This window comes from Chanodichthys erythropterus, chromosome 5, assembly GCF_024489055.1.
Source record: "Chanodichthys erythropterus isolate Z2021 chromosome 5, ASM2448905v1, whole genome shotgun sequence".
NCBI lineage: Eukaryota > Metazoa > Chordata > Actinopteri > Cypriniformes > Xenocyprididae > Chanodichthys > Chanodichthys erythropterus.
In genome coordinates, this window is record NC_090225.1 from 21,317,072 (window position 1) to 21,330,720 (window position 13,649).

The window sequence follows — 13,649 nt, forward strand, 5'->3', positions numbered from 1 at the left end:
ATGTGTTTTCTAGTACATACTAAATGAAAGTATGTAGACTCCTGACACCACACCCATACATACTTACTGAATATTTTCTTTCAAAACCATCATCTTAAAACCATCATTTTGCTGCTATAACAGCTTCCTCACTTCTGGGAAGGCTTTTCATTGCATGTCAGAACACAGCTGTGGGTTTGCTACCATTTACACACTAGAGAATTTTGGGAGCTCAGAGGTGATGTTGGACGATGAGGCCTCGTTCTGCTTCAGGTCCGAGCTTTAAAAAAGTTCTTCCATGCCACATTCAGTAAATAATTTCTGATGCACAGGGAGAAATAGAGATGAACCCTCTCCTAACGTCTGCAACAAAGTTAGCACAGAATACAGATTCTTTCAAGGTAGCAGGATATTTCGATCATGACATCACAGCGCTCTCATGGCATGACACCACTAAGCTGACACATTATTAGTTCATATGAGAACAATTAGAAAATGATCAATCACAGACCAACATGCTTATCTTCTGAAAAGCAAGATCCTCCCGGGAGCTCCTGAAATACAAACCACCGTGAATCTGAGCAGCGTCAAAGATCTGAGGCATCAAAGACAAACAGATCAGGCTCTTTAAACTCTTAACTTGACTCCATTTAGAACCGAATCCAGAACTCAGAGTTGTGATGTCACAAAGAGCCTTCGGCGAACTCTGGAGTGTTCTGTGCTTACAGTAAACAAAGATAAGAGCCGTTCTCATCTTCTCATGTTTGAGACTAGAGTTCTGTTCTGCTTTGATTGATAAGATCTGCCCAGGCATTACTTTTGGCATAGGGACAAATGTGAGTGTGCACTTTGTAGTCTCCTTGACATGTAGAGGCCAGACTTTCCTCCTCTCTAATGCTTTCTGTCTCCGTTTCTTGGAAAATTAATACCAGAATCCTGCACATGAAAGGATTATTGCCCCACATATAAAGGTTTGCCCTCCAACATCATGTCAAGGTTCAGGAATTTGTATCATTCATGCAAAAACCTGGAATGTGATTTGGCATGGGATTGTACATGCTGAGAATTACCGTGGAAGAGGGAGAGTGATATGACCTTGAGTCATGATGTGTGTTTTTCCTGTGCTGCTAAACTCAGATGTGAAGTGTTTGGGACAGATTGGAATGTCTGTGGAATTCCCCTCGAATCCCCTTCATCATGCAGTACCTTTGACAGATTTCGCTACAATGAAGTCTCTCGACACTTTTTTCTCTCATTCTCTCACTATTGTAGGAAATGTTACCTCATACAGAAAAATACCTCTGTGTCAAACACAATTGCACAGGATCTTTCCCTCCCCAAGAACAGTTCCCTTATTCCTACTCAAAAAAACACAAGAACATGGAGGAGTGCACAAGCAGTCATTAAAAAATCTTAACAAGTCTTAACAAGAGAGGAAAACATGTTCAAACACCAGGTAATAAGTGAAAGTACATGGAACAGAGGAACTTAATTCGATATGCAAGGTTTTATAGATCAAAATCAAGATCAAAATAAGCCAAGCAAGTTTGCTGTTGATCCGAATATCCCTGATATTTGAACCAACAAAGTTGCGTGAATGTCAGTGTGATATTGACAATTACAAGACAATACAAAATCCAAGACAATTTGTAACTATTTTACATTTCGGCAAATTGGTGGCTAGTTTGGCTAACTGCTTACACCGTATTGATGGCTAGGTTTAGGGGTGGACTTTCACGCTTACATTTTTTTCTAAAAATCTTATGTTTCTTATGAAAAACAATGTACAAATTCATACAAAATGACATACATTTTAGACACGATATTGTCAACTTTGAGAAAAGAGTTTCAAACGAAGCCAAAGCAGAATTAGCCATCACGTCACATAATAGCAGCGTTCCTGAGCATCGTTTGAGAGAATAATTTAAAGACTCACTAATAAAAACAGCCACTTGTTCAGTTCCTGAATAAATGAATCAGTGTTTTGAACAAATTGTTTGAATAAATGATTCAATTAATCACTCATAAAGACAGTTATTTGTCGCCACCTACTGGCATAACGATTTAACCTGCAGAAAAGTCACTGTAAAACAGTGTCTCTTTACATTTTTTTTCACTCCCCTGCTGTCTAACACAATATTCAAAGGCTACCTCCGCCCATATAGCTATTTCTGGTATTTTTTCCCACTAATTTTCAAACTTTTTCATTAATAGAAATTGGGAGCATTGATATTTAACCATGATTACTTTTGTGATTTCAGAAATTTAAAGAACTGCATGTTTTTTAACATAAACACAGACTTTTATTTTGCAAACGATTAATCGTGATTAATCGTTGCAGCCCTATATATATATATATATATATATATATATATATATATATATAATGATGTATTAATAATAATGGATTAATTTTATGTCACACACTCGAGAACACACAAATATTCTCATGTGTAGAAGGTCACAGTCACACACAAGGGGTCTTTAGGGATTTCTCTGAGAAACACATAATCCATGCTCAACCAGCCCTGCCTATCTCCTTCTATTCAGCACTGTATATAAGCAACACAATGTCTCATTGTGTGTGCGTGTGTACAGTATGTGTGCGTGTACTCCTCCCTCTCTTACAGCAGACTAATGCAATGAATGATTGGCACAGCTGACTGAGCTGATAACAGCTCCATCCTTTACATACCCACCCACTGCTAGGCACGCACATACCCGCCTGAGGTTAACCCTCGTGGGCCGCAGACCTAAACGCTGCCTGGCATCTATTCCCAGAAGCCTGGATCAAAAACCACAGCTGGGCTTCAAAAACTGGCCTATGTGGCGGGGTCACATAGCTGTCTAATTACCAGCGGTTTACAGTCTCAGGCTGGATCTTGTGAAAAAAAAACAACTTTCAGTAAACATTCAGGCATATTTCCAATTTTTTAATTGAAGGTGAAGTGAGTAATTCTCTAGTGGCATTAAACGGAATTGCAGTCTGAGCGCCCTGATAAGGCAGACAAAACACTGGCTTAACTACTGGAGTAATTTTGGGGTGGAACCTGCTTGTATCAACAATTTAGTTAGGTCATTATTTTTGTTTTGTTTTTGCGCACAAAAAGTATTCTCGTCGCATCATAAAATTAAGGTTGAACCACTGCAGTCACATTGACTGTTTTAACGATGTCTTTAGTATCTTTCTGGACCTGGAAAGTGGTGATTATATTGCTGTCTATGGAGGGGTCAGACAGCTCTCGGGTTTTCATCAAAAATATCTTTATTTTCTGTTCTGAAAATGAACGAAGGTCGTACAGGTGTGGAACGACATGAGGGTGAGTAATTAATGACAGAAATTTCATTTTTAGGTGAACTAACCCTTTAAACTGTGCTTATTTTAACTGGACATGGCATCCATGTGCAAAATGCTGAAAAATAAGACCTTCATCTAGATCATGCTTACACAGAAAAACATGAATAAGCTGTGCAGTGGAACCCCAAAGCACACAACATGTAAGTACAATTCAAGATATGCCCTGTATTTTCCAAGAGACCATGATCCACAGATGTGATTTAAAAGAAAATGTAAAACTAAAGAGTAAGCAAAAGGATCTAAACAGTAAATCACCTTTTTTAGGAACCTCAATTGGTTTCCAGAGATCAATCAGAACAGGGCAAGCTGAGGTGAGCTGTAAGATGCCTCTTCTGAAGATGACATATTCAGGTCAGCCCATTGACATGTCACACCCCTTCAGTGACCCCAAAAGAGGTGTAGAGTGCAAACACTGAGGGAATCTGCATTAGCTGTAATAGAAGTCTGCCTTGAGGTCAGAGGTTAAGCACTCTCACACTCCATCACTGACATTTATAAACCTGAGACAGAATTTCACACCTCCCAATGACACACCTGCTTGCTAACTCTTCTGCACTTCTGTTCCTCTCTGCATCTTCAAGAGCACTGAGAGAGAACAAGATAAAGAGAGAGCAAATGGCCCATATATATTTGGTCACTTAAGATATCCTTAAAATATTATTTAGGGCCACTGCATGAATGTAATCTTGCACCTGAGGTAATCTTGTATATTAAGAGACAAAGCTTTAATCTTTTATCTCATCCTGCAACCAAACAAATCAATCAATCAACAACACTGTATCAAAACTACAATTGCATTTTTGACTGTGGGCCAAACCTCACCTTTTATTTGAGTGACAGTGATGACAACAACAACTCTTTCAATAGGTCATACCCTCAGAAGCAAATAATGTGTGCATCTGTGGTGTAGATATTATTCCATGTGCATTCACTGAAAAACACAACTATTTCAATGTTTCCCACCCCCTCCCCAATCCGTACATGTTATGTGAACTCAAAAGAACGCAGGTGCCTTTCTTTCTATCAGAGCCGCAGTGTGTCACATCCTCAGAGTGCAGCGAGCATTGTTCACATCTAATTCCTCTGCATGTAGCTCTCGGGCTGACTTCCTCTCTTTATTCCCTTATTCTGGCTATGGACCGGCACTAGAGGAACGCAGGATGGAGTCTGACGGCAAGATTAGGACTATAGCGTCACCCATTTCCTAAAGACAGAGAGTAGAGAAAGACAGAGAAAGACATTTGATTAACAAATAGCAGGACGTGACACAACCATAAAGTAAATCTGTGATATCATCTGGTTTAGTCTATCACTAACAAACTAAGAGCAAAAGTTCAGGTCTGGCATCACAGCTGAGGGGTGGGAAGCCTTTGAACAAAAAAACATTCCCACGCTGTTTTATCTGGCACAAAATTGACTTCAAATAATATAGAGATATCAGAGTGAAATGCAAGTAATGAATGCATGTTGAAAACACACAAACAGACATGTTGGTAGTCTAGTGAACCTCTCTCTCTCTCTCTCTCTCTCTCTCTCTCTCTCTCTCTCTCTCTCTCTCTCTCTCTCTCTCACACACACACACACAGGTTTGTTTTGCTATCTTAGTGAGGACATCCCATAGGCATAATAGTTTTTATACTGTACAAACTGTACATCCTATCCCCCTATACTACCCCTACCACTAAACCATCACAGGTAACATTCTGCATTTATACATTTTTAATAAAACATTGTTTAGTATGTTTTTAACGCTATTTTAAATATGAGGACTTCTCCATGTTTTCGTCATATTACCAGTGTAATACCCATGTCATTATACAAATTTGTGTCCTCAGAAATCACAAAAACGCATACACACACACAAAACAAGATTTGGCTGTTTTATGAGCCTTTCAAATTGTGATTATTACTTCAAATGTCCTCACAAGTTGTTTTTCAACATGTAGCTATCCTATTTGTGAGGGAATTAAAAAAAAAAACAACTTATTGGATTATGTTGGACTGATGGAAAAAGGGTATTATACAACATACAAAAAGCCAGGACTACATGAGACCAAAAGGTGAACGACATACTTTTTTCCCTCAGAAGTTTTGCAGAGGGCAACCGGTATAATGGAATGCGTTTAACTCATATCCGCCAGTAATCGATCGCTAGAGGGCGCTCTGTATCTGTTACCCACAAACATTCAAGCGTGCCTTGACATCACTGTCAATTTGGATTGTGAAAGAGTGCAAGCAGGGAAAAATGCTTTAAAAATGCTAAGAAAAAAAATTGCATACTGCGTAATAATCGTTTGCAAAATGTCAACATACTTCTACCAGTAATTATGTAACCATTCAGCAGTCCAATATTGTAGAGTGAAAGATTATTCCTTTTGCGATATATTAAAATTGATTAAATAATAACATAATAGCAATCTTTAAAATCTCAAAACAGTTTTCCTTTTACTCTACAAACGAAGTCAATCCTGTCAGATCTATAATTTATTTGGAGGCCCCGCCCACTGACCATGCGATTGGCTGACGCAGACGTTCTACTACAGCTGATGATTGCCAATGGTTTATTGAACTGTCAGTCAAGCCCGTTCAGACGTCTAGTAGTTGACTGATATAGTGAGAGCAGCGCGCTGGAGAAGTGAGTGGATGTAAGTGTGTGACTTTCATCTCATCTTCTGGAGGTCTTGCGGAGAAAGGAATCACTTTGTATGGCTGGATTTTTGTGGATGATGCATATATTGGTTTTCTTTTTTTAACCATGTCGTATTAACTTCATAGGAGTCATGCATAACTATTTTGGAGCTTGTTTCTCAATAGTGTTACTGATTTTGACGTTTTGGACTGAGGTGAGTTAAACTTCCTTAAGCCTTTTTTAAGTCCACTTTTACCTTCACTGTCTGTAAAGTCCATAGATTAAACAACCGATTTACACTGACCTGAAACTCATTCATTTTTGTCAAATTAGATTTTGGGATTCTTGTCCTAATAGAATTATCCTTCTGTCAGTGGAATCATGTGATCCTCAAAGTTTAAAGGCGTTTTAAAACCAGTCCGCGTACACTGTAATGGACCTACTTTGAAACTTTAAGCATTGCCTAAATTAATAATACTGTAAAGTGCATATTTCATTATTGCACGAGCCTGTTTGCTGCGAGTGCATTGGTAGGTGTTTCTGCAATAGCCTACCTGTAGAACCATACATTCACTCCTTAAACACAAATGCAAGTCAATTCACTATTTATTAAGTTGCATTTTGTACATGAATGGGAACAAGACAATTTATTCTATGCAAACGTACAAAGCCAAGCTGTTTGTAATTTATATTTCAACTTCTGTTTATGTTATTTTTAGGTGTGCCAGTCGTCGGGTTATTTAGAGCTCCAGTTGATCAGCGTGGAGAATGACAAGGGTGAGCTCGCGAATGGAAACTGCTGTGACGGCGCGCGGAGCGCACGAGACGGTCTGTGCGACCAGGACGAATGTGACACGTACTTGAGAGTGTGTCTAAAGGAATACCAGGTGGAGGTCACCACATCTGGCTTTTGTACTTACGGCACTGGAAGCTCGAGCGTGCTAGGAGGGAATACATTTCAGTTGAAAGGATTCAATGGAAACCCAAACAAGGCCAATGACCTCGGGACCGTTATCATCCCCTTTCAATTCGCCTGGCCGGTAGGTGTTTACCGATACGCTCTTTCATCAGCTCTTCAACAAACAAACACTTTTTTGTGAACACTTTCTACCTCTATGACGCTGTAGCTATATAGTTATTTGGAGTATTTTATATAGACTGTTTAAAATTCTGCTCGATTTTATGAGTTTTCAGAACTTGAATTTCCTTTCAGTAGCCTAATTAAATTCAAAGGTATCAGAGAAAGTGCAAAGAAGACTGAATGTAAGGTTGAATATTTTTAAGTAGGCCTATTAAGGTGTTCATATTGTATTTGAAAACATATAATAGGCTTATAAAATGGGTATCAAATCGTAGCTTGACTACATTAAGATTGTATAACCAGCTGGTAGCTTGTTTATTGTTGGTCCAACTAGCTAACGACCAGTTTAGACCAGCTACAAACCATGTTCCAAAGCTAGATTTTACAGCAGATGGCCAAGACGCAAGTGAAACATGCTTGGTCTTAACAACACCAACTGGTAGCCTGCGCATTAAACACTCATTGCAAAGCAAATGTTTGACTCGGTGGAAAGAGGAGAGCTCGGTGTCACCGTGGTCACTGGCGTTAATCGTAGAGATGATGAGTAGGGCATCTCCGGTAACGGCGCGCGTTTGGCTGAGCGAGCGGCGGCTGGTGCGTGTCTCTCGCGCGCGCTGAGTATACAGTTACACGCGTAACTGATGGTGTCGTATTTATAGGACGTAGTGTGTTTTACTTCATGTGGACTGGGCTGCAAGAAGACCATGCATTGCTGTATTGTATTTCTATCTATCTATCTATCTATCTATCTATCTATCTATCTATCTATCTATCTATCTATCTATCTATCTATCTATCTATCTATCTATCTATCTATCTATCTATCTGACTGACTTAAGTTACTTCTCTTTTTTTAGTAGGGGGTCTACAACATTTACAACAAAATAGTTGCTACAGTTGATTTTGCTGTAGTAAGGAATCAATAATGAAACTGTCACCTTTTCAATAAAACACATCTTAGCAGCATCTTAGCATATTTTTCTTTTCTTAATGAAAGAATCATAAGATATGGTGAAGGGCACCAGAATGCTCACAAGAATGCTGTTTTGGGCAAAAATGAGATTGTATTTTTTGTTTTATTTTAAGAAGGGCACGATTTACACAAGACAGAGTTCTTGACTAGAGCTGGCATGCTCATTGAGTGATATCACAACCCAAGAGATAGAGAAGAGAAAGAGAGAGGCAGTGGGAGTTGTCTACACGATCATGTTTCAGATAGCAGCATTGTCGCTAAATAGACCAGAACAGATAGATTGTAAGATAATGCAAGGCACGTTACTGTGGGTAAAACATTTAACTCAAACCACACAGAGCTTACATCAGTGTGAGTTTGTTGCTGTTGTTTTAAACCTGGTAAATCTGTTTTCTAAGAAGTGAAAAACGCTGAATCACTGCATTTGAGTCTTATTTGCTTCCAGATTTCAGCCATGGTGATAACAGTAGCGTTGTGGTGAGAGCTGCCTGTGTTCTTATGTTATGTACACATGCCTTTTAAAGTGGTTTTGTTTTAAACACACAGTAATTGCCCAATGGAAGATAAAATCGTGGACACAGTAATGTACGGAGATGTTTTGGGACTGTGCATGAATATTTGTACATCTCTGCAGTGGTTCTACAGTTAATCCCAACTTCAATCAACTTCTGTGTGTCTATCGTTCTATCGTTCTATCTATTGTTCTAGCTAGCATACTTACAATAGATGTTTATTTTATTTTGTTTATTTGCTCTCTGTTCTGGTGTGCTCAAGAACATCTGTGTTTTTCCAATCACCATAGGCTATAACATACTTTTTTCTATTCATTTTAGGACTGTTTTACGGGTGACAGACTCTATCTTTTTAGTATACTTAAGTTTAGTTTTAGGTCTAAACTGTGTCTCAGAACCGTTATCTGGTCACCTACTTACGAATAGGTCTATAAGTGCTGTTTCAACAGTTTGGCAGGTGAGTCATTTGACTGATTTCACACTCAGCTGGTGCACATGTGAAGATTCCTCTCTGCTGTAACTGCTGAAGTCTGTGTAGTCTGCAGTTATGTGTTAACACTGGTGAAGACAGCCCATAGTAGGAAGGAAATCCTCCTGCTGTGATGTTTAATAGTTATTTCTGGAACTGGCAAACCACAAAAACAAACACTTGCTAATGGGAATAATCCTCCCATAATGTTCTTCTCTGCAGCTTTTCTGCCTTTAAGTCTTCACAGATTCTTCAATAATGAATAGGAATGATAGTAGACAATATACTGTTTGATACAGTTGCATCAACGCACTCTGCACATCATCATTGTTATTAAGATCAACATCAGCTGATTTGAAATCTGTCAAGACACTTGCATCTGCCATTGTCCGTAGTTTCTTGGCAAATCGGGTGTGCCAAGGGAGGGACGCAGTTTACGGAAGGTGATGTTTATGGGCCTTACAAGTCCTGCTGTGCCTGACGTCCTACAGCTGTAAGATCTTTGATTCTCTTCCAGCATACCATCTTTTGTTTTTGGATAAAAAATCTCATCCCACTAAGCACACACACACACACACACACACACAAACACACAAACATACCATTTTTTTTTTTTTTATCTTTTCCAAGTAAGAGCTCCCTAAGTTCATGTTCTGTTTCACGATTAGGATGTTTTCAGTCTTTAATCTAAACCCCGAATACACAGTCAAGAGAAGAGATATTTTTACAATCCAAACAGGAATGTACAATAACAATGTATCTTTACCAAAGATAACATTAGCTCTTTTTAAAGCAGTCAGTGTATCTGGTTGTTTTGAGATATGGGGTCAGGCCACTTAAATTACTGAGTCTTTGTCATTTATGTTTCTGTTTTATATCACATAAATGTGGACCTGCCAAGAAGCTGCACTGAAAGTTTTACTAAAAAAGAGAGAGGGATGCTAGTGACAACTTGATTCTATCATTCTAAATGGTTATGAGGACCTGTATGACTAAATACTTGATCTCCTCTACTTTTTCCATTTATTTTTGTTGTTTAGTTTCAGATCTTTCCTGTCCTCCTTTCACCCCATCCTGCTTTCTTTAAATCTTGAATGAGTGTTGGGTCTCTTGTTTCACGACTGTTTCTTTCTCCTATTTTCTATGAGTGCTCAGTAGTTGGCTGAGCGTTAGATAACAGGTGTTTGATGCAAACCTGCATTGTGTTTTTCATCTGAACTGTGATGTCGTCTGCTGGTTACAGGAATGATAACAGTTGCTATTTGACTATCAGATGTATTAATGCAAACATGATGTTCCAGGGCTGATTCTGGATCTTGTGCTTTGTCTGGGGTAATGACTTTCTTTGAGGGGTAATTTTCTCTCTCTCTCTATCTTTCTATTATATTTATCCATTCCACGTCGGGGCTTTTGTATTGCTTACGTAAATCAGAAACATGCACTCATTTTTCATTATTTCTATTTTTTTTTTTTTTACATTTTATAATTATTGCAAAGTAATCAAAACTGATTTGTGGCATCAAAACTAATTATGTTGAAAATAAGTCAAAATGTTTGTGCATGACATTCTGTTAAATATGTGAAACTCATTTGCGAATAATTATTCCTGTGCCTCTGATGAATATGACATTAACCCTCTGGAGTCTGAGGCTGATTTGGGGCTTGGAGAAGTTTTGACATGCCCTGACATTTTTGCTTTTTTCAGTTGTTCATAAACATATAAATGACAAAAGTGTCATTACACTGTATTCAGCACAAACTAGGCCACAATAATATGTGAGGAACATGTATGTACATGTTTGTATTTTTGAAGGAATAATGTTTATGCGTGGTTATTGAAAAAACAAAAAACTTAAGTCACTGAAATAAGGCCAAAAAAAGTATATTAAGACTCTCCAGTGAGTTTGGAAGCCATCTGATTAAGCCTATACTGTTTTTTGAGACATTTAAATGTATTTGTAGTCATATGCCTTTTGTGGGTCTTCAAGTGCCTTATATCAAGTCAAGTCAAGTGACTTTTATTTTTATAGTGCTTTATACAACACAGAGTCAAAGCAGCTTCACAGTGATAAACGGGAAAATAAAAAGAATCAATTATGGAAACTCAACTTTGGATATTCTGCTGTAAAGCAGCCCTAAACGACAATAGTGTCATTATTTAGCTCAAATTTAGCTTATATGTAGTAGTCACCTGTTTCTTTTGCCATTTTTGCCCTATTGGGTCTGCTACTTTATCACCCTCTAAATTGAGTATTACTTAGGGTAAGCCATTTAAAAGAAGAATAGCTTATCTCTCTTTGTTATATCTCTGTTTGCCATTGCCTGGACTGAAAATGTAATTTTTTTTATTCCTAAACAAAAAAGCCTGTAATTTTATGTAAGCCTGCTTTAATAAATGGTATATAGTTATGAACAGATATATATTTTTTAATTATAAATATATTTTATATTGCACCCCCATAATACTTGATTCAATTTGAGCATTGCTTGCATGGTCCCTATCACTGAAGGGGAAAATTACAAGTAAATAAGGCTTAAATTTTGGTCTGTAAAACTATTGTATGTCTTCAAGAGACTTGCGATTGACTTTTAAGGTGGGATAATAGCATAGCCTCATACAGCTACACAATGGTCTGATTTGTTTCTCATTTCTCTAAGATATTGAAATTATGTCACAGTGATTGTCTTGCTGCATGGCTACTAACTTTTAGGAGTCATTCACATACAGCGAGACACCTATATAAAGGAAAAACGATTAAAAAAAGAGTCTTAGACAGAATGGCAGAACCCAACAAGACAAGTATGATGGCATTTTTACTGCAATATTTCAGCCACACTCTTAAGTTTCAGGGCTCGATAATATTTTTATAATAGATATATAAGATAGTGATGATATTTTGTAGTTGTCCAGTAGTTGTCTGTCATTAGAATTGAGATTTATTTACAACCTTCAGCCTCTACCACCTTTACCCCTGACATGCATGTTTAATGTTTTCTGAAGAGTTTTGATTCAACTTTACGTATTGGTTATAAAATCAAAAACACATGTAGGGACCCCTAAAATGTAGTTGAATATGATTCATGTTGAAAAATAACATGAATTAAAATGTTTTTTTTGTTTGTTTGTTTTTTATTTCAAAATATGATTTAACTGTCTCTTTGTTCATGTCCAGTAAGAAAGTATGTTTAATGCAAGTGTTTTCTAGCTGGCCAATGACTGTTGAACTTTATTGTTACATCATGATGTGAGTTACATGCGGGAGAAGGAAGGGAGTAGCATCGCACATGGCAAGAGAAGACTGCTAGAAATTTCACTGCATGTGTTAAAAAGTGCGTCATTTTGGAGACTTCATATATTTCTTTTGAATATACGGCCCAAAGAGTAGAGTAACGGTACTCGTTTTGAAAAAAAGTGTATTTCATTATTTTATTATTTTTTTGTCAACGCGCAGAGTCAAGTCGTGTGTGAGTGTGACTAGGGCTTAACAGCTAGTGACGTTTCAAGTTCGTAACAGTAACTGTTGAGAAAGTTATTGGACATTCATTGCTTCAATTTCATCGGATGGATGTAAGTGAATTCATTATCAAGACCGTTGAATGTGGATTACATTGAATTCGTCAGCTGTTAATGTGCACCAACGTACTGGGCCCCAACAGTAACAAAAGGAACACTATTTCGACTGCGTCACTGACTCGTGTATTTCGACTGCGTCACTGACCCATACATTACGACTGCGTCACTGACTCGTGTATTTCGACTGCGTCACTGACTCGTGTATTTCGACTGCGTCACTGGCCCATGCATTTCGACTGCGTCACTGACTCGTGTATTTCGACTGCGTCACTGACCCATACATTACGACTGCGTCACTGACTCGTGTATTTCGACTGCGTCACTGACTCGTGTATTTCGACTGCGTCACTGGCCCATGCATTTCGACTGCGTCACTGACTCGTGTATTTCGACTGCGTCACTGGCCCATGTATTTCGACTGTGTCACTGACTCGTGTATTTCGACTGCGTCACTGGCCCATGCATTTCGACTGCGTCACTGACTCGTGTATTTCGACTGCGTCACTGACTCGTGTATTTCGACTGCGTCACTGACCCATGCATTACGACTGCGTCACTGACTCGTGTATTTCGACTGCGTCACTGACTCGTGTATTTCGACTGCGTCACTGGCCCATGCATTTCAACTGTGTCACTGACTCGTGTATTTCGACTGCGTCACTGGCCCATGCATTTCAACTGCGTCACTGACTCGTGTATTTCAACTGCGTCACTGACTCGTGTATTTCGACTGCGTCACTGACCCATGCATTTCGACTGCGTCACTGGCCCATGCATTTCAACTGCGTCACTGACTCGTGTATTTCGACTGCGTCACTGGCCCATGCATTTCAACTGCGTCACTGACTCGTGTATTTCAACTGCGTCACTGACTCGTGTATTTCGACTGCGTCACTGGCCCATGCATTTCAACTGCGTCACTGACTCGTGTATTTCGACTGCGTCACTGGCCCATGCATTTCGACTGCGTCACTGACTCGTGTATTTCAACTGCGTCACTGACTCGTGTATTTCGACTGCGTCACTGGCCCATGCATTTCGACTGCGTCACTGGCCCATGCATTTCAACTGCGT

At 38.8% G+C, this 13,649-nt stretch overlaps 1 protein-coding gene across 4 annotated transcripts in view; it reads left to right on the forward strand.

The window, feature by feature from the left end:
- Nucleotides 1–5,912: 5,912 nt before the first annotated feature.
- Nucleotides 5,913–13,649, forward strand: part of jag2a (jagged canonical Notch ligand 2a) — a 57,345-nt gene continuing 49,608 nt past the window's right edge. For 2 of the 4 annotated variants that reach the window (XM_067386538.1, XM_067386541.1), the window contains exons 1-2: nucleotides 5,957–6,180; nucleotides 6,686–7,006. In XM_067386538.1, coding sequence (XP_067242639.1) covers nucleotides 6,118–6,180; nucleotides 6,686–7,006 — 384 coding nt within the window. In that variant the 5' untranslated portion in view covers nucleotides 5,957–6,117. Of the gene's footprint in view, nucleotides 6,181–6,685; nucleotides 7,007–13,649 lie in introns of all 4 variants that reach the window. The other 2 variants (XM_067386539.1, XM_067386540.1) reach the window with 2 other exon arrangements.